The sequence below is a fragment of the Neomonachus schauinslandi genome, chromosome 10 (genome assembly GCF_002201575.2).
Source record: "Neomonachus schauinslandi chromosome 10, ASM220157v2, whole genome shotgun sequence".
In the NCBI taxonomy this organism is placed as follows: Eukaryota; Metazoa; Chordata; class Mammalia; order Carnivora; family Phocidae; genus Neomonachus; species Neomonachus schauinslandi.
The window spans coordinates 29186230-29205243 of record NC_058412.1 but is presented as its reverse complement, the minus strand read 5'-3'; the positions used below and the strand labels follow the sequence as shown (position 1 = coordinate 29205243).

Genomic DNA, 19014 nt, shown 5'->3' with positions numbered 1-19014 from the left:
TGAGATGTTAAATAAACAAGGCACATCTGTACAGGGCAGTTCTAACAAGTGATTTAATAAAGCCACGCCTTTTTAGAAAAAAAATTGTGGTTAAATACACATAGCATAAAAATGAGCATTTTAACAGATTTTAAGTATACTGTGGCATTAAGTACATTCATGTGCAACTATCACCACCATCCAAGTCCAGAATTTTTTACCATCCCAAAATGAAACTCTGTACCCATGAAACACTAACTCCTCATTTCCCCCTCCCCCAGCCCCTGGCAACTCCATTCTACTTTTTGTCTCTGATTTTGACTACCTCATATAAGTGGAATTATACTGCATCTGTCCTTTGGTCTCTGGCTTCACTTAGCATAATGTTTACAAAGTTCATCCCAGTTTGTTGGTTTGCAACACTCTTGGGAGCTTCCCTGATGTAATCTCAAATCAGCCTCCTTAAGGGGAGGGCAGGGAAAGAGCTAAGAAAGAGGGGGCCACTCCAAGTTGGTAGACAGCAGTTTTAATAAGCAAAGGGAACTTACATACATAGGAGGCTTGCCTTTGGTGACAGCAAGACAAATAGATCCCCACACCCACCTGCCAAATCTTAAAAGTTTATTAAGAGGCCCTAACTGGGTTCATTCATGGTATACTCTGCCAGTGTTCTCAACATACCATCTGAAGGCTATGTCCTTGGAGCAGCCTCTGGGAGAAGGAAAGGCAAGTGGAACTCCCATTCCAAGGAGAGGGGCGGGGGTGAAGAGACTTCCAGTGCCTGGGTCGAGCTCAGGGGTCAACTGGCAGTTACATCTTTTCAGTTACCTTCCCCAACGCTGTTCCAAGTGCTTTGCAAATATTAATTTACATAATTATTCATCTTTGTATGTTCCCCAGGGTCTAGAAGGTGCTTTGCGTGTATTAGATATAAAATATTTGTGGAACGAATTTCGGTAGGACTTAAGCATTTCCAAGTGATTCTGCTTGCTCTTCTGGTTGCAAAGTTACAAAAGGATCCGGTTTCTCCCGGGGGGCATAATTTGACACTAGGTTGCAACTTTACAGAAGCCCTTTATTTTAGACACATTTAGGCCAGTTTCCCACTAAGGGAAGCCATTCCTGAGTGACAAACTGTAGAAAGTGACTCAACGTAAATAAAGTTTTTCATTCTAAGGAGACCGCAATCACCTGTGAGAAGACTCAGGAAAAGGGAAGACCCCGAGGCTGCGCGGCTGGGGCAGATCCACGTGGTAGGTGGACGGAGGCGGCGGGGCCCGAGGCGGGGCGGGGCCTGCGGGGCCTGCGGGGCGGGGCCTCTGGCGGGGCGGGGCGCGCCACTGCGCCGGGCGGCGATGGCGGCGGACGGGGACTGGCAGGATTTCTATGAGTTCCAGGAACCGGCCCGGAGCCTCCAGGACGAGGAGAACTGTAACGCGAGCCCCGAGGCCGGCGCAGGGCCGGGCGGGGGAGGCGACGGCTTCCCGGCGCTGGCCTGCAGCTTGGAGGAGAAGCTGAGCCTGTGTTTCCGCCCCTCGGGTCCGGGCGCCGAGCCCCCGAGGGCGGCCGTGCGGCCCATCACCGAGTGCAGCCTCCTGCAGGGGGACGAGTGAGTGCGGGCCCGGCCGGGAGCGGGCGGGAGCCTCCCCTGCCCCTCGCGCGGCCCTCGTCCTGCCCTCTGGCCTCCTGTCTGCTGCCTCGGCGGGACTCCGGCCCCAGGCTCCTCCCCGCGCCCTCCTTCCGCCTCCTCCGACTGGCGAGTCCCCGCCCTCTCTGCGCCCCCGCGGCGCTCCCTGGGGTTTTCGGCCTCTGGGCGCTCAGCGATTTAAATCCCCCAGCTCCCCTGCGCTCCACGCTCCCTCACCCTCCGCCACTGCCCTCCTCCTCCTGCTCCCTAGAAACCGACCCAGGTTGGGTTCAGAGGGGAACCTCCTTCCACGGACCAGGTAGTTAGATATTGAACCTCCTCGGGCACGTGTGTAGCCACTCATTCATTCAGCTAGCATTTATTTAAGCGCCAAGTGCCGGAGGCTGCTTCGCGCTGGGAATACCAAGGTGACTGAACACACCCCTCTCACGTAGGGCACAACTTAGGAGGGGGGCTGGATTTGTAAACAAATAATTTGTATGGGTGTAACAAATGCTCTCCTAGACGTACGTGCGAAATATAGGAGATTTAAAAGGGTGTGTGGGAGAGCCAGCAAAGGCTTCACAGGGAAAGAAATGTGCAAACTGGATCCTGATGGATGAGTGGGAGTTCGCCTGGCAGATGAAGAAAGGTCTAGCATTGCAGCTCGCCCATGTAGCACGTGCAAAGGTACCAACGCTGAAGCAGCATTTATGCCACAGGAATTTATTGGCTCCATCTGAGAGCCCAGGTGGAGTGCATATATCCCCACAGAGGCCAAAAACAAAACAAAACAAAACAAAACAAAAAAACCCACAAAAAAACGAAAGAAAGGCTGTGGTTATTAATAGCAAGGATTTCCTAGTCTGGTGGGACAACGCATGTACGAACAGGTAGTTATTACAGAATCATCTAAGTGCAGTGATAGGACATTCATACGGAATTGTGCGAGCTGGGTAAGGGAGAGGCAGAGTTCCTGGGGGGGGGGCACTTTATTTGACTATCATGAACCCCAGTTATAATTTGGCTAAATAAGGGTTATAATTATGTACCAGGGTGTCACCCCCAAAGGATAGTAAAAGGAATGGTGAAAGTGAGGGAGCCGAGCATATTGTATAGGTCTGGGGAAAGGAGCCCTGGAGAAGCTGCGGGTACAAGGAGTGAAACACTGTGGCCGTGGGTAGGGGATGGGTTTTTAGAGCCCTGATGGAATGCAGAGGTTCGAGGTTAGGAAAGGATTCTTGCGAGATAGAGAAGGATCCATAGGCATAGAAAGGGCTTTCCAGCCTGATGGTCTCCTTTCCTCTGAACAAGGTAGGAAGCTTGAGAAGAGGGATTTGAGAATGAGGGCCATGGCTTAGCAGTGGTTCAGGCCTAGCTATTTTGGGGACCATATTGTCTCATTGGCACCCGTCTGCAGTGTTCTGCCCAGTGTGGAGGAAGAGTTTATGATTGGATTTTGTATACCCATGTATGTAGCTGGTAGCAAAAGATGACATTTTTGAACATCTATTCCTAGAGAAGATAGTCATATATATATATATATATATATTCAGAGATTTATATACTCTGAATCATTGGGACACAGGACAAATTCTGGATTAAAAAATGATCGTTACAGTGCATTTGGGTTTGGCAAGAGTAACTTCTCAGAATAGATTAGTGGTTTGTACACAAATGTTAAGGTTCCCTATTTTTGCTTTGCCTGTGCTATCTAGAAAGTAGTTTATTTTAGTCTTCGCTTAAATCCTAGGTTGATGTAAAACTTAAAAAAATATTTTGTTACTTTTGATAATGGTTTTTAGTAGATGATATGTTGGTAGTAATGCATGATTCTTGATTTGGGAATGCATAACAAATCTCTTTCTCTCTTTTCAGGGGCCAGGGCTGGTCACTGCTCACTGTCCCTTTTCTGTTGCATGCATCTCTCCATTGCTTGGTAGAGTCCATCCCTGCTCCTCTCAGTAGAGAGAGTTGAGAATTCTTTCACTCAGATATTGCATTGGCTTAGGGCACTTTATTTAACTTCTGTGAGCCCCACTTTTAGTTTTGGTTAAATATGGACTGCACTTATTTGCTATGGTTTTGCTTTAGAAGGGTATCACATGGGATTCAATGTCACAGGACTTTGGCCTCTTTGGAAATAAGCTTTCCTGCTGGTTGTTTATGACTGCTTGTAATACTTTATGATAAAGATAAAGGCAATTCATGTATTGACTGGAGAATTCTAGAAATCTTTCACTTAATTCAGCCCTGTGTCCTTCCAACTGTAATTGTTCTGACCTTGGTGGAGCTAGAGGACTGTTAATTGTCCTTCACTTTCTTGGAAGATCAAATTCACCCACAGTCTCTCCTACTGGGTGAAGTATGCCACTCGTCTTCTTCTTCCAGCCTCATTTAAGAAGAAGCAAACAAGCAGTCCCTAAAACCCTCTACTGTCTTCACCTACTAGAATATCCTACTCAAGTTCCTAACCAGGGTTAGGTATATAGTCAGTTATTCAGTATCTGAAAGTCTTTTACCCAGGAAGGTGTGGGTCAGAAACTCAGCAAGCTTAGCAGTCAGAGTTGTTGCCTCCAGTTGGAGTGTTTTGGCATTGGAGAAGGTTGTGATTCTAACAGGAGAATAGGAATGAACTATGCATATGGGAGATGTGCTGGGTAAACAAGCCAGTTTCCTAGAGCTTTTTGGGTTCACATTTTCATTGAGGCTAATGTGCATTCCAAAGCCAAACATCATTTTGGGATTTTATGTTTTTGGCAGTTATGGTCCCATTGCTTCTTCTCTTTAGCACCAAATCCCAAATTCATTAATTCAAGTATATTGCTTCTTTATTTTTAAGCTTGCAATCTTATTTTTATACCTCCAGTGGTCTTGTTTTTGTCTCTTAGTGGCTTACACATTTGGAAAAAAAAAAACCCACTCAGTTATTTAATGGCTTATTCATGATTAGATATCTGCCATATATTTTAGTTTTTTTTTCTTATAACGTTTGTGTATCTCTGCTCATTTAGTAGCTTATATATGTAGTGTTTAATTTACCCCAATTAAATTTCATCTCATTTATATCTCTGAAGTCATTTTTTAATACAATGTCATGTTTTATTATGCTGTTATTACTTGGGTACTAAATCTGAATTTTGATCATGAAGTTGGAGTTTGCTGTCCATATCCAGTGTGGCTTGGGACTTTCCTCAAAACAGCTCATTTGAAATAATGCTTAAGAGTAATAGAGCTGGGAGGAATGTCTGTTACTCAAGCCTTGCATTTTATAGAAGGGCAGCTCTTACCTAGAGTGGTTAAGGAACATGGCCAAAGACTCAGTGTTTGAAGAAGAAAGGAAACGAGAGTCTGTGTTTCCTGATTTTAGTCAAGCACCCTTTCATTTTACTCTGTTGCTTCCCCAAAATGCTGTTTGACAATAAGGAAGGGTGATTGCATTGGCTATAACCTTTGTGCATTTTATTGTGAACTCCCCTTTCTTTCCTCCTTCATTTTATCTGTCTTAGTGCTTAGCCTATTATATTACAAAATAGATATTAAAGCCCAGTCTCACATTGAGACTGAATTCTTTCTCCAGGAAGGATAACACATTTTGGGTTAGAGAAAGATTATTCACCCTATGAAATGATCAATAAATAAGTGTAAAACCCAGCATATGTACTACCCACGTGGCTCTGGAAACATTACAGAAGCTCCTTGTATTTTAGTTTCCTCCTCTGTGAAATGGGGATAATAATGGCTCTTCATAATTGTTTTTGAGGATTAAATGAGTTAATATATGTAAATTGCTAAGGACAGTGCCTGGCACCTAGTATTGTGGAAATGTGAGCTGTTGACTTTGAGAGAGTTTTTTATACCACTGCATTTTCCTCAGCACTTCTTGTCAGCCCAATGATCTGATTGTTGTTCAGTCTTCTTCAGGGGGCTCTTCTTTGTTGGTATTTTTCTGGAAAACAGGAGGCCTTCCATTGTTTTGCTTTGACATTTTTTGTTCTTTCACAATAGTTTTGGTATTTGTTTAACAAAAGACATGTGGGATGTTAACTTTCATTGATTGTAGTTTTCTTCTTTTCAAGGATTTGGAATGCCCTGACAGATAATTATGGAAACGTAATGCCTGTGGACTGGAAGTCATCCCATACCAGGACCTTGCATTTGCTTACACTGAACCTCTCAGAAAAAGGGGTAAGTTAGGAATTGAGCGAATAGTTTCCGAATAACTGATTCTGATAATAGGACTAAAAAATAACCTTTCTATTCAACACAGATTCATTGGGTTGCCTTCTCTTTCCAAGTTTATAGCTATTGGTGTGGCCCTCTCTTGCCATCTTGGCCCTACTGCCGTCAACCTGCTAGAACTTTCCTCCAGTTCTCCCCAAGCACACACTTGCTTGTGTATGTTTAACCAAATCTTCATCACCTGTATATGAACACCAAGGATCAGCTTTTTTTTTTTTTTTGAGCTTAACTAGCACAATTTTGGTGTGCTGAGAAAACTGGGTAATATATTGAGCGTCTGGAAAAACAGCATCGAGTTAACTTTCTGATGAATTTAAGGACATGCTGGACATGACATGTTTTCTGAAGACTGTGTGTTCCTGTGAGTATTGGAGAACCTTGAAAAGACCTTAGAGTTCTTGGCTACCTGTTCGAGGCTGCTGGGGATTCCTTGGGATTGTAAAGTGAAGGTGCCTTGGGTTAGAAGTGTGAGCACAGGTGATGGGACAGCCGGGGTGGGGGTGGGGAGGAAATAGAAGAGGGAAGGTCATTGTTTTAAGTGGAAGAGCAGTGTTAGGTTTATCTAAAGGTGACAAGAAACAGCCAAGTTATGTAAGTTTCAGGGGCTGTTTAAGTTCTTTATCATATAACAATGTAAACTCATGCCAGACCTTTTGGCATGCTCCGTGTTTCATTAAGTGTATTTGTGTAATTGAGAGTGTAATGCATTGGGGCTGTCAGTATGTTAAATAGTATTGTTAATGTTTTATGAAAACGATTTTCTCAAATATATGGCTCAGGACAGCGTGCTGCCTATTATTTTCTAGTAAAATACAGAGTTCTGTCTGTATTTCCCAGTATTCGAGTAGATAGAGAAATCTTACTGTATATAATTATTATTACAGTATTATTAACCCCACCAAGCTATTCTGCTGACTGACCTGGCATACGTTTCGTGAAAAGGAATAAAACAACATATGTTATGCTCTGTCTTCTGTTTATTTAGACCCTAGCTATCATTTTGGGCTTGGTTCAAGTTTCCCTTCCTCTCTGAAGCTTCCTATTACCGTTTTAGCCTTTGCTGATCTCATGGAATTATACAATTTTAGAGTTGGAAGCGACTTTAAAGGACACTTAATCCAGCCTCTCACTTGGGGGGGAATCCCCATCTGCAGCCTCTCTGACAGATGGCCATGTAGCCATGGCCTCAATCCCTGTGTGGCAGGAAAATGCAGCTCTCTTTGTGGGAGTCGGTTACACTGGTGGAGGTGTGAAAATCTTCAAGGACTTATCTGTCCCACAGAATTTAGTCCTGTTGTCTCCGGGGTACTGGTCCCCACAGCACTTTGTCCATGTCTCAAACCATTACTTTGTTCTCTTACTAATCCTATGTTTCAGGGTCTGTCATTAGATTGTAGTTTGCTGGTAGCAAATCTTTTTAGTCTTTTTAGTAACTGCCACTGTGCCTGGCACGCAGTGAGTACTAAGACAAATGTTTGTTGAGTGAATGAATGAATAATCTTGTCATTGAGACCCTAAGGTTAGAGAATATGATGGAAAGTTCTTTTTTAAAAAATAGTATTTTCTGTATCATTTAACATAGTGCTAAATCCATGATAGCCAGTCAGTGAGTATGTTTTTTGTCTGACATATTAAAAAATAGCATAGAAGAGATCCTTTCATGGTTTCAAATTGAAGTGCATTAGCAACATGAATGGGACACTGTAATTTAGTTTCATTGAATAAAATGTATATCTTTTATTGTTCTTAGATTGCATCTTGGGAAGTCCCTCCCTTTTTCTGCCTTCTGATTGTTGTTTTCAATGCTAGAGTAATGGTATAGCCAAGGGTAGTGATTAGTAATGACTTGGAGTTTAGTACTAGTAACTGATCTTAATTATAAAAGCCTTATCTCAGCAGCTGATTAAAGTGGACAAGTGATCATCCATCTGTCATCTACCTATTGTGACACAACTACCCAGGTGATGAGTAAACTGAAATTAGAACTCTATTCCTCGGGAAGGAGTAACTGCACATTAAGTTCCTGAAGAACAAGGAACTGTGTAAGAAGTGACCTTCTCATTCTGTTAGCATATTATTACATTTTTTTTTTAACCTGAGTTATTTTATTTAGCGTTGCCTATTTTGTGCTCTATTCTTTCTATAACTGAATTGTGTTGAAGTTGCCTTTGAAAGCATCCTTTAGGTTATTCCATCTGTAAAACAGGATCTATAGGAACTTTTTTCTTTTTTTTTTTAAGATTTTATTTATTTTTTGACAGAGCACAAGCAGGGGGAGTGGCAGGGAGAGGGAGAAGCAGGCTTCCCACTGAGCAGGGAGCCTGATGCGGGGCTCGATCCCAGAACTCCGCGATCATGACCTGAATTGAAGGCAGCTGCTTAACCGACTGAGCCACCCAGGTGCCCTTGGAAATTTTTTTCTTGATGAAGGGAGAAAACATTTCTTTTGCATTAGGATGAGAAAAACATTCAGGAAAACCACCATTTGCCACATTTCAGCTTTTAATTTTTCTTTCATTGAGGTTCAAGATGGCACACTTCTAAATTTGATGAGTCTTTCTACAGTAAGGCAACTAGTACATTCCAGATTCTTACATAGGCACATTTTTTCCATTTGAAGCAGCTTTAGTTTCAGACAGGTCAATAGAACCACCGGCTCTTTATCTAACCTGGCACAGGAAGGAGTGATGGGAATCCTTGGCAAAGAGAAGACACACTGGTGCTGAAATGGGAGAGTGAATGATGATACCCATGACAGCCAAGGTTAGTTTTCAAAGCCGAAAGGGATTCCAGCCCTTAACATATGCCATCTCTGTGGGGAATGGACTTGGCTCAGTCCCTGGAAAGATGATCTGGGGTCATTATTTTTGTTGTTATGGAAATTTATTCTAATGGTTTACTGGTATCACTCATGTGTTTTGGCCATAGCTATAAAAACTATTCTAAATCCAGTGCCATTTTTGAATATGCTCATATAGTAGAAGGCTTGTAAATCATATTGTCTTAGGAACATCTCCTGTGCCGACTCCTTCCTCCTACCATGAGCGTTTTTTCAAGGACAGGGACTTTGTTTTATGCACCTTTTTATCTTTAAGAGCAGAGGCAGGAAGAAGATAATATCTTCCTTAGGAGTCATTTTAAAATGAAAACTTTGATTTGTCTGTAAGGGGGAAAATAAATCTATGGTCCTCAATTATAATGAAGATTGATTTTGGGAAGTGTTGAAATTTAAGGATCTGTGAAGATAATTGCTAGGTCTATCCCCATCATCCATATACCCTTATAACTAGATTTTGGCACTTTTCATCTCCACTTCTATAATCTTGAAGTCAAACATTCTCTCTCACCAAGAGCCTAAGCTCTTGATCTTTCACATTCCTTATTAAAAGGATAACTGCATTGGTTTAAAAAGTACTAGGACTAGTATAGGACTTAGCATGAAAAAGCAGCCTCTGCCCTCCTTACCCCATCCTTTCCACTGCTTTCCATTTACCAGAGGCAGCCACTTTTAACTCCTTGAACTGTTTCTTCTGACAGGTAACATGCTCTCATCATTTTACTTAATTTTTCTTTCAACTTTAGACTTTATCCATTTGCTTTCCACCCAGAGGGTGAGGTTTAGGTCTCTCTTAGTCCTCCTTCCAACCCTCAACAGCATAACCCTCACGAAAACTTTCCCTTCCCTTGTCTTCCCAAAATAATTATATAAAAATATTTGTTTAAATTAATCTTCATCATTTGTATTGACTGTTTAAATGTTCACAGTTGACCCATTTCGTTACATCATGAGTAAATTTCCTCTTGTAATTTTTTTTTGTTTTTTTTTTTCTTAGGGTAATAATCATTGCCTTTTTGTGGTTCATTTAAGCTATCACTAACTCATAAATTCAGCCTCCACAGAGCCATAAAACTCATTTTAGTAAGTGACATGCACCAGAGAATCTGTTAGTGTCTCTGCCTCTGTTTCTCGGGTACTTTTCTCGAAAAGTTTAGTACTTTTCGTGCAGTAACAGTGGTCATCTGAACTGTTTACTCTCCAGGTGAGCTTCACAGCCATCATTGTGGGATCTTTACTTCACCATCGTTATAAGAATTCCCCCACTTCTTTCCAGTATTAGATCCCAGGCCTGCTTCCTTTCTGGTTTTCCTCCTGGTTTTAATGGAACTTATTCTGCAGTAGCTTTCTGAGAAAGGGTTTATGAGGTTAAGTACTTTGAGATAGGATTCTAGGCTGAAATTTATTGAAACATGGAAAAACATTGATTTTTCTTCTCACCTCTTTTGTTGCTGTAGAGAGTTCAAAAGACATTTTGATTCTTGATCCTTTTAATGTGATGGTTTTTTTCTCCCTGGAAGCTTTTAGATTGTTTTTTTCACAGTGTTCTGAAAGTTCAGAATGATACACTGAAGGCCATGTCCAGGCCTTTCCTAGGCTGATGGCACGGTGAAGACTAGACTGAGGAGGTGTGTCATCCCTGAGTTACAACATGGATGCATGTTGTGGTAGGAGCCCTGATGTGGCTCCCCTCCCAGCCTGACATTCTGAAAGGCAGCACGCCAGTGGTCCCTTGCCCTTCTCACTCTGTGGGTTGTATTCCGTTACACTTCAGATGCTCCTGCATGAGGAACTAGGGAGGCAGTAGGGACCTACATCCCCTCAATTGTGTCTTCAATTTTACGTATATCCTCTGCACTGGCAAGTAAAATAATTTTTTCAGGTAAAATATTATTCTTTAGATTATATACTACTTCAGAGAAATGCATGGTTGCCCTTTACCTAGCTCCTTGTTGCCCATTTATTCTTCAGGAACTCCGTGAGTGGTACTCCTTTCTGAAGACAAGAGCTTTAGTTTTAGTTCTGTTCATCATCTGAATCGTCACATCATGGTAGATAGATGATAGGTAGATGATCACTTGTCCATTTTCATCTGCTGTGTTTTTCAGATACGGCTTTGCAATTAGGATGAGTACTAAATTCTTGGATTATCAGTGTGGGCAGGTTAAGGGACACCAGCTAGGTAGGCATGGTGTGATAACCCAGGGCTGGCAACAAGCAAGCAATAGCACCCCTGGGCACGAAGAGGTAAGGAGAGGAAGAAGTTACCAGAACCTAGACAGAGTAACTGTGGGGGAGAGGTCTGCTTGACAAGATCTGCTGCTTTTTGGTAGTCTGGCGGGGAGGGAGACAGTGGAATGACTGTCCGGCTCTCACCCTCCCACCTTCCAGTGTCCTGCTAGTGTCTGCCAGTGGTTTTTAACCCAACTGGAAGCCAGAAGTCAAGGGCATCCTTTGATTTAGTCCATAAAGTTGAGCCTCCTGAGGCCCAGAGCAGGGTGGAAAATGGCAGTGAGGCAAATGGAAACCTCCAGCACAGTTAGGTTGAAAGATGTTCTTGGAACCTGCAGAGATTTTATTTTTGGAAGAAGAGATGTTCACCTGTAAGGCAAAGTATTACTCTCGTGGACAGTGCCAGGGAGTCAAATCCTAAGCTTTTATCCTGAATATTAGAAGTTAGTTTGGAAGTAACTAACTTTATGTTATCTGTGGAATTTAACATATACCAATCTTACTATTAGATTGTGAACTAAATAACATTTGCTGCTAAACCTGCCCATTACTTCCCTCCCCCGTCTCCTATAATTCCTTATGACTTTCTAACCAATACCATATATGACACTCTTCCCCAGGGAAAAGCAGCTAAGTGTGTGTCGGTATTGGGCATTAGGGGATGCGTGCGGCACCTCAGCAATTTCCTATTTATTTTCCATTCCCCCCCGCCCTTGTGTTTTAGATGAATATGTAAAGCCCTTCACACACTGCCGGGCACGGAGTGATCGTAATCATTTCTCCCTTCCGAGGGAAGACTCTTCTTTACCCAGACACTGTGACTTCGTTGTGATCAGAATGTCCTGCTTTTAACAGTGGGTTATTTTGCTTTTAGATAAGTGACAGTTTGCTCTTTGATACATCAGACGATGAGGAGCTGAGAGAACAGCTGGATATGCATTCAATCATCGTCTCCTGCGTTAATGAAGAGCCCCTCTTCACTGCGGATCAGGTATAGAGGAGACATTGGTCCAGGAAAGAAAAAGGGAACCTCGAGCTGAAACACAGTTTCTTTTTTTTTTTTTAAAGATTTTATTTATTTATTTATTGGAGAGCAAGCGAGAGAGAAACAGCATGAGAGAGGAGAGGGTCAGAGGGAGAAGCAGGCTCCCCGCTGAGCTGGGAGCCCGATGCGGGACTCGATCCCAGGACCCTGGGATCATGACCTGAGCCGAAGGCAGTCGCTTAACCAACTGAGCCACCCAGGCGCCCTGAAACACAGTTTCTTACTGTGGCAATAAGTGACGGGTTGTTGGAATTTACTTATTTTTCCTGCATTTTCTGTTTATGTAGGCTTATCAGTTAACTCCTCCACTGAGAAAAGAAGAAGGTATATGTAATCTGAAACAGACGGGATTATGTTAGTTGGGAAGATTTTTCAATATAGGCACTTTCCCAGTATAGACCTTGTTAAAACAGTAACAGCAAGTTACTAAGGGAGGGTTATTGCTTCAACTGAAATCATAAAAAATACTGGGAATTTTGTACGTTTTTTTAGAGTTAGCAAGACATGGCAAACTATACTGTATCTGTGCGGGAATTACCTACTCTCTCTAAAAGCCTGTGTAAAAATTATTAGCACTTATTAGAAGTACATATTATGTGCCCAGAAAGAAGTGAGCTTTATTCCTGTGGAATACTCTAATAATGTCAGCCCTGTATCCATTTAAACCACTTGAATCAGCTTTCTCATTGTCTGAATACTCTTCCCACTTGTGTTGTCAAAATGCGGTGCAAGAACTTCTTCCTGAAATAACATGCTCCGCGGCTACTCTGACTGTGAACATTCCCACATTAAATTTTTAGGCTGGAAGGATGAGGTCAGTAAAGAGATAAGTTATGGCAAGGTTGAGAGGAGTCTATTAAACATGTGCCATGTTGATGCTCCTTCGTCATATTTGTGGTTGGATTATTCCAGGCCTGGAAAGAGTGCAGTGCTTAAAATGCCAGATAATGGGGTAGAGGGCTGTGGGAGGTGGAGAATGATATCCCAGGGAAATATGTGACCCTGAGATCCGTTGTCTCCTCAGTGATCTATTTGCCTGAATGCCGTAAGCCGTTCCTGCTCCCAAGACTTAGTGAAGTAGACTCTGCTTCTTCTCCAGTGTTTCATTGTGCTTTTTTACAATGCCCATTTGAGAAAATCTGCTTACTAATTAACATAATCCCCGCCTCCCCCAGATTTACTCTTCTTTCTCCTCAGTACAAGTATTACATCTTAAGCTTGCTGATTCATCCTGTATTTTTTCTAATAGTTTTTTTTTTAACTCTTAGATCTCTTTTTTCTAACCGTTGAGTAATTTTTCTAGTTTTAAGTTCTCACTGACTTCTGTATCCTTCTCAACTTTTCAATGTGGAGCAGTACAAGATACTATCATAAGATTCGAGCAGTGTTGCACACGACAGTGGATCATTGGTTGAAAGAGACTTCTGAAATTTTCCTGCTTCTGTGCAGCCTTTTTTTTTTTCTCTTTTAAGCTTCTACACTTCAAGTAATTTTTGAGTATTTCTTAATCTTCCATTAATTAATACGTGAAATTCTTTTTCTGCTGTTAAAGGAAAATTTTGCTGTCGTAGAGGTAATTTTTTGCTTTACGTACCAATTTTTTATACTGTTCTGTTTTTTAAATTTTATGTCAGTTTGATGAAGTGCTTTAGATTGAGCCCTGGCATGTGGCATATGGTATATTTTCTGTCATTTGCTTTCTTTTGACTATATGATCTGGTTCTAACACATCTGAAGTAAATTATATGTGTGTTTTTGTACTGTTTCTCAGACATTGCAAGATCTGATAGGGCTTACTGAATCATGATGGACATTAAATCATACTCTGTTTAATTTTGTGCTTAGCATATTGTAAATTTTTTTTTTTTTTTTAATAAACCATGTTCACTCTTGCAAGCAAAATTTTGATTATTCGGAACACCAGCTCCTCCTGCACACCACTGGTTAGTGGAGAATTTAGTGCATTTCTACTCTGGTTGCTTCAGGGGAGCACCGTGTGCAGATAAATTGTTTTCCCAAGTGCCTCTGAGTAACAGTGGTATGTACGTTTTGGAAGGTTATCGAAGAAATTGAAGAAATGATGCAGGAATCTCCAGACCCAGAAGATGATGAAACGCCCACCCAGTCAGATCGGCTGTCAATGCTGTCCCAGGAAATCCAGACTCTTCAGAGGTCCAGCACAAGCAGTTATGAAGAGAGTAAGACACGCTCCTTAAATCCATGCTCTTCATACTTCCTGTGTATCTCAGACCATCTCCAGAAAGCTCTGACTCTCATAGGCTGTGATACACACCCTTCTTCAGCCCTCCAGCAACGCTCGGGCGTATTTTTATCATTGCTCAGGGACTTTGTCATTTTCACCTTTGAATCCTGTATTAGATGGCTTGGGCTGCTCTAACAAAGTCCCACATGTCCAGGGCTTAAACAACAGGAATTTATTGTCTCAGGGGTCTGGAGGCTAGAAGTTCAAGATCAAGATGTGGGCAGGTTTGGTTTCCTCTGGGGCCTCTCGCCTTAGCTTGTAGATGGCGGGCTTTTCTGTCGTCACATGGCCTTCGCTCTGTGTGTGTCTCTGCCCTAATCTTGTCATTTTGTAAGACACCACTCATACTGGGGGAGAGCTTCAGTGATGTCCTAGCCTCACTCACGTGAGAAGTGCTGAGAAAAAACTGAAAGCGGGTTTCAGGGAATAGTCTTTCCTTTCATCTTCCCAGTCTTCAAAAAAAATTCACACATCGGGGCACATGTGATCAAGTATGTATTTAATTTTTTCAATTCAACTTCTATCTTCTGAAGTGTGCTAGAACCCTGCTAAATTGCGTGCAGTTTCTTGTCAGCAGGTAGTTTCTGTACTCTCCCTTGGCTTTTGTGTTTGTTCTTTTCCTTGTATGAGTTTTTTCTGTCTTGACTGGAGTACTGTTCATGGAATGATTGAGTTAGACAAGTAAAGAATGTTGTTACACTCCTCAGCCTTTTGAGGAGTAAGTTGCCCACCTACCTCTGCTCAGACCTGCCCACCAGAAGTTTTAGGATTACAAGAAGATCTCCCACAGTTTAATTGTTTAGAATATGATCTTCGCTCTTTTGGTGTAAAACACCACTCTCTTGAAACACTTTTCATCTTAGTATCTGCTGTGCTTTGCTTTTGGTCACAGGAGTAAAAAGGCTCTCAGTCTCTGAATTAAATGAGCTACTGGAAGAAATTGAGACCGCCATCAAGGAATTCTCTGAAGAGCTGGTGCAGCAGTTGGCCCTGCGAGACGAACTGGAGTTTGAAAAGGAAGTGAAAAATAGCTTTATTTCTGTTCTCATTGAAGTGCAAAACAAACAGAAAGAGCACAAAGAAACAGCCAAGAAGAAAAAGAAACTCAAGAACGGCAGCTCTCAGAATGGGAAGAATGAGAGAAGTCACATGCCCGGCACAGTAAGTGGTGTTTGCGGGAGTCCTGGAGTGCCTGGAGCCGCTCCCGTGGTGGTCCCAGGGCCCCAGGCCAGGGGCAGGCCCCTGCTCCCAACGCCTGCGTGTGCGGGCGGGCTTCTCGTGCTTCTTGTGGGAGCACACGTGGGGCTCTGCTCAAGGAGACCCCTGTGCTCAGCTCTTGCAGAAAGGTGTTTTCTTGGTGAGCATATAATGGTTTTCCAAGTAATTCGATACTGAGATGTTTAGGAGGGAAGTCAGTGGAAGGAAGGCCGGGGAATAAAGAAGGAGGGTATCTTTTTTTTTTTTTTTTAAAGATTTTATTTATTTATTTGACAGAGAGAGACACAGCGAGAGAGGGAACACAAGCAGGGGGAGTGGGAGAGGGAGAAGCAGGCTCCCCGCAGAGCAGGGAGCCCGATGCGGGACTCGATCCCAGGACCCTGGGATCATGACCCGAGCTGAAGGCAGTCGCTTAACCAACTGAGCCACCCAGGCGCCCAGAAGGAGGGTATGTTAAAGGTGACGGTTTCAATACAGCAAAGTGTTAATAGTGGTTATTTATGTTTGGTTGGTGGGCTTACGAATGGTATTTTCTTGTTTTTGCTTCTCTTGTATAATAAAAAATTAAAAGGGGGTGCATTTAAAGGCAGCCGAACTGTGCTGAGCCTACAGTCACAGACTGATTTGTAATCAACTTCCTCCTGATTTATCAACCAAGTTGGAATATGAAGGTGTTCGAGGCAGTTATGTGATATCAGCCATTTGCCCTTGTATTTGGCAGATTAGAATATTTCTTTTTTTTTTTTTAAAGATTTTATTTATTTATTTGAGACAGAATGAGAGAGAGAGAGAGAGCACATGAGAGGGGGGAGGGTCAGAGGGAGAAGCAGGCTCCCTGCCGAGCAGGGAGCCCGATGCGGGACTCGATCCAGGGACTCCAGGATCATGACCTGAGCCGAAGGCAGTCGCTTAACCAACTGAGCCACCCAGGTGCCCCCAGATTAGAATATTTCTAACTGGTGAAAAAAAGTTTAGAATATGTGAATCTTTGACTCTTCATATGAGATTTCTTGTTTTCTACCTTTTCATTTTTCTTAAGTGGCCCTATTTCATGTGATTAAACTCCATCATAAACATTAACCAATTATACGAGATGTATTTATTTATGGGTTTTAGAGCCATTTCATTTTTCTTTGATCAGTTGAGACCTTCTATATAGCCACCTTCATTTTATTTGTATGTGAAGAAATGTTGATTTTATTTTTCTGGAGTATAATCGTTGGGCAAAGGGATCCATTTTTCTAAAAGGAATGTCCCTTTTTCATTCATGATTTTGATAACATGGTAATACAAATTACCACAAACTAGCTATTATGGTTTGTAATAATGTAAGTTCTGTCTTTGATTAAGTCTCAATTTATTTTTTCTAAGGAATACTTATCAGAGAAATGGTTCTTATTAACCAGACTCTGCTGGAACCCAGGGAAGAGAATGCAGTTCTAGGTTGCTGGGTCACCAATGAGCAGTTGATACAAACAAAAAGAATCTCCCCATTTAGCCTATTCATTGTCTGCTTTGGCCTGTGAGTAAATGGACATTTTCTTAGTATAAAGTCCGTTTGTTTGTTGAAAGGACATAGTTCATAAACTGATTTTGAGAAAGTTCTCAGATATGTGGTACAAAATATTTTTGAGAAATGGCAGTATTGATTGAAGAGGTGTTAATTAGTCGCTTCTAGTGACTACTCTGGAAAAGCAAAAAAAACCCCCAAACATCCAAAAACATTTGTTTGAATATACAATGCTAGCAAGTTTGCTTTAAATTTCTGGAGCAAAATTTGTATGTTGTATTTTTTTAAAAATTGCACCTTTTAAATTGCCCTGTTATTCAAGGGTGATTAAACAAAATGCCTAGTTAGAAATTACCAACCATGCTATGACTTTTTATCTGTCCGCTTTTAAGAATTACATGTAAACCCTCCATTTATTAGTGTTAACACTTGGCTAAGGGAAATAAATTTATCCCGAGAGGGGTATAAAGCCTCCTTTTTGTAACTCCCATATAAAAAGTGTTAGAGTGGATTCGTGGTGAAATGGTACATGGCATTTATACTGAGAAATGGATTTGGCAAGGCAACATTTAGATCTTACTCAAACCTTTATGAGTCTTGAAATAGATTCATAGTCAATTTTTTCACAGTATATGGACCTGTGAAGTTGCTTCTTGAGTCCTGATCTACTATTAGTAACAAAACCTTTAATCAGGTTACTAATGGCATTGCTAAGCATGTGGTACTGGTTCCCTCTATAAGCTGGAAAAAGACCATCCCATCTGTGACACAAGGAGTCTGAAATCTGTGATTCTGAAAAGGGTGGTAGGTGGCTCAAAAGAACCCTAAAGTGAAACGGCCAATTGGATAAACAGCTTGCAAAAGATAATACCTTGTTAGACATTTTATGTAACATGTGGTTTGGGCAAGTCCTGTCTCTCTGAGTTAGCTATCATCAGTGATACAAATGTCTAAAAATTGGTGACCTTCTTACAGAGATCATGCTTTATCTGTTTTCTAATAACATTAATCACTTTTTTCTTTTTACCTTGGATATTTTTGTTTTATTAGCAGGACTTGGTTTTCTTTCCTTAAGCATGGAATAGCTTCCTTCCATTTTTCCTTAAACATGTTTCATTGAAACAAAACATCCATTTGTAGGTGGTGTAACACTTTATCCATATTTGCTAGCTCTTCTCTTTGGTCCAAAGACACTAAAGAAATACCTGGGTGGGAATAGAACAGAGTTAAACTCTTTAGATGTTAATTTTGGAGACTTTTTGTTTCAAACATTTTCTGTAGTGAAAAAAAGAATTGGGGGCTTAGGGATGCTATTTAGAGCATTAGATGGTTTGGGGGGGCATGGAAATACTATTAAATATTAAAGAAAGTATTGAGTATCTTATACAAGTGAAATGTTACCTTGATTTGTTTTAATTTTTAAAATCTGCTACATGTTGGCTAAGATAAAGCAATACACATTCATTCCACAGATACTTGCAGGGTGTGTCTTCTTGTGCCGGGCACTGAAGATACAGTGGCAAATAAAGCAGACAAGGCCCAGGGCCTGTTGGGGTTTATATTATAATGAGGGAGACAGGCAATAAACAAAGAAAGAATGACTGGACAGTGTCATTTTTGATAGTAGTAAATGCCACCAAGACAATAAAAGCCTGGGTAAGGCGGTTGATAGCAATGCTGTTGGGGAGCTGTTTTTGATAGAGTGGTCACTATGTCACTGCTCCTTCTGATGAGCAAGGTAGTCCTGTCTTTTTCCAGTTCTCTGGAGGGGAGGTTAGAGGAGTAGATCTTCTCTTTGGGAAATGAGACTCAAGAGAGCAGAAAACTTTTTATCTCTTCTGTCCTGTTGTTCAGCATCAGGAGAAAGAGAGGGGTGGGAGTGGAGTTTGGAATGGTTGACAGGTACTGTCTGTTAATCACTGCGGTGATCTGCATGCATTTTTTTGAACTGACCATGCTGTTCTGGGCCTTGGTGCTTTTATATATGCCACTCCCTTTTCTGGGGTGGCCCTCTATTCCTATTTTTCCCAGTACACTTGGGAGATTTTTTTCATTTTTTAAT

At 41.7% G+C, this 19014-nt stretch overlaps 1 protein-coding gene across 3 annotated transcripts in view; it reads left to right on the top strand.

The window, feature by feature from the left end:
* Window positions 1-1312: 1312 nt before the first annotated feature.
* Window positions 1313-19014, top strand: part of FEZ2 (fasciculation and elongation protein zeta 2) — a 41619-nt gene continuing 23917 nt past the window's right edge. For all 3 annotated transcript variants that reach the window (XM_021697502.1, XM_021697501.1, XM_044918708.1), the window contains exons 1-5: window positions 1313-1588; window positions 5686-5794; window positions 11791-11907; window positions 14018-14159; window positions 15117-15385. In XM_021697502.1, the coding sequence (XP_021553177.1) occupies window positions 1335-1588; window positions 5686-5794; window positions 11791-11907; window positions 14018-14159; window positions 15117-15385 (891 nt within the window). In that variant the 5' untranslated portion in view covers window positions 1313-1334. The remainder of the gene's footprint in view (window positions 1589-5685; window positions 5795-11790; window positions 11908-14017; window positions 14160-15116; window positions 15386-19014) is intronic.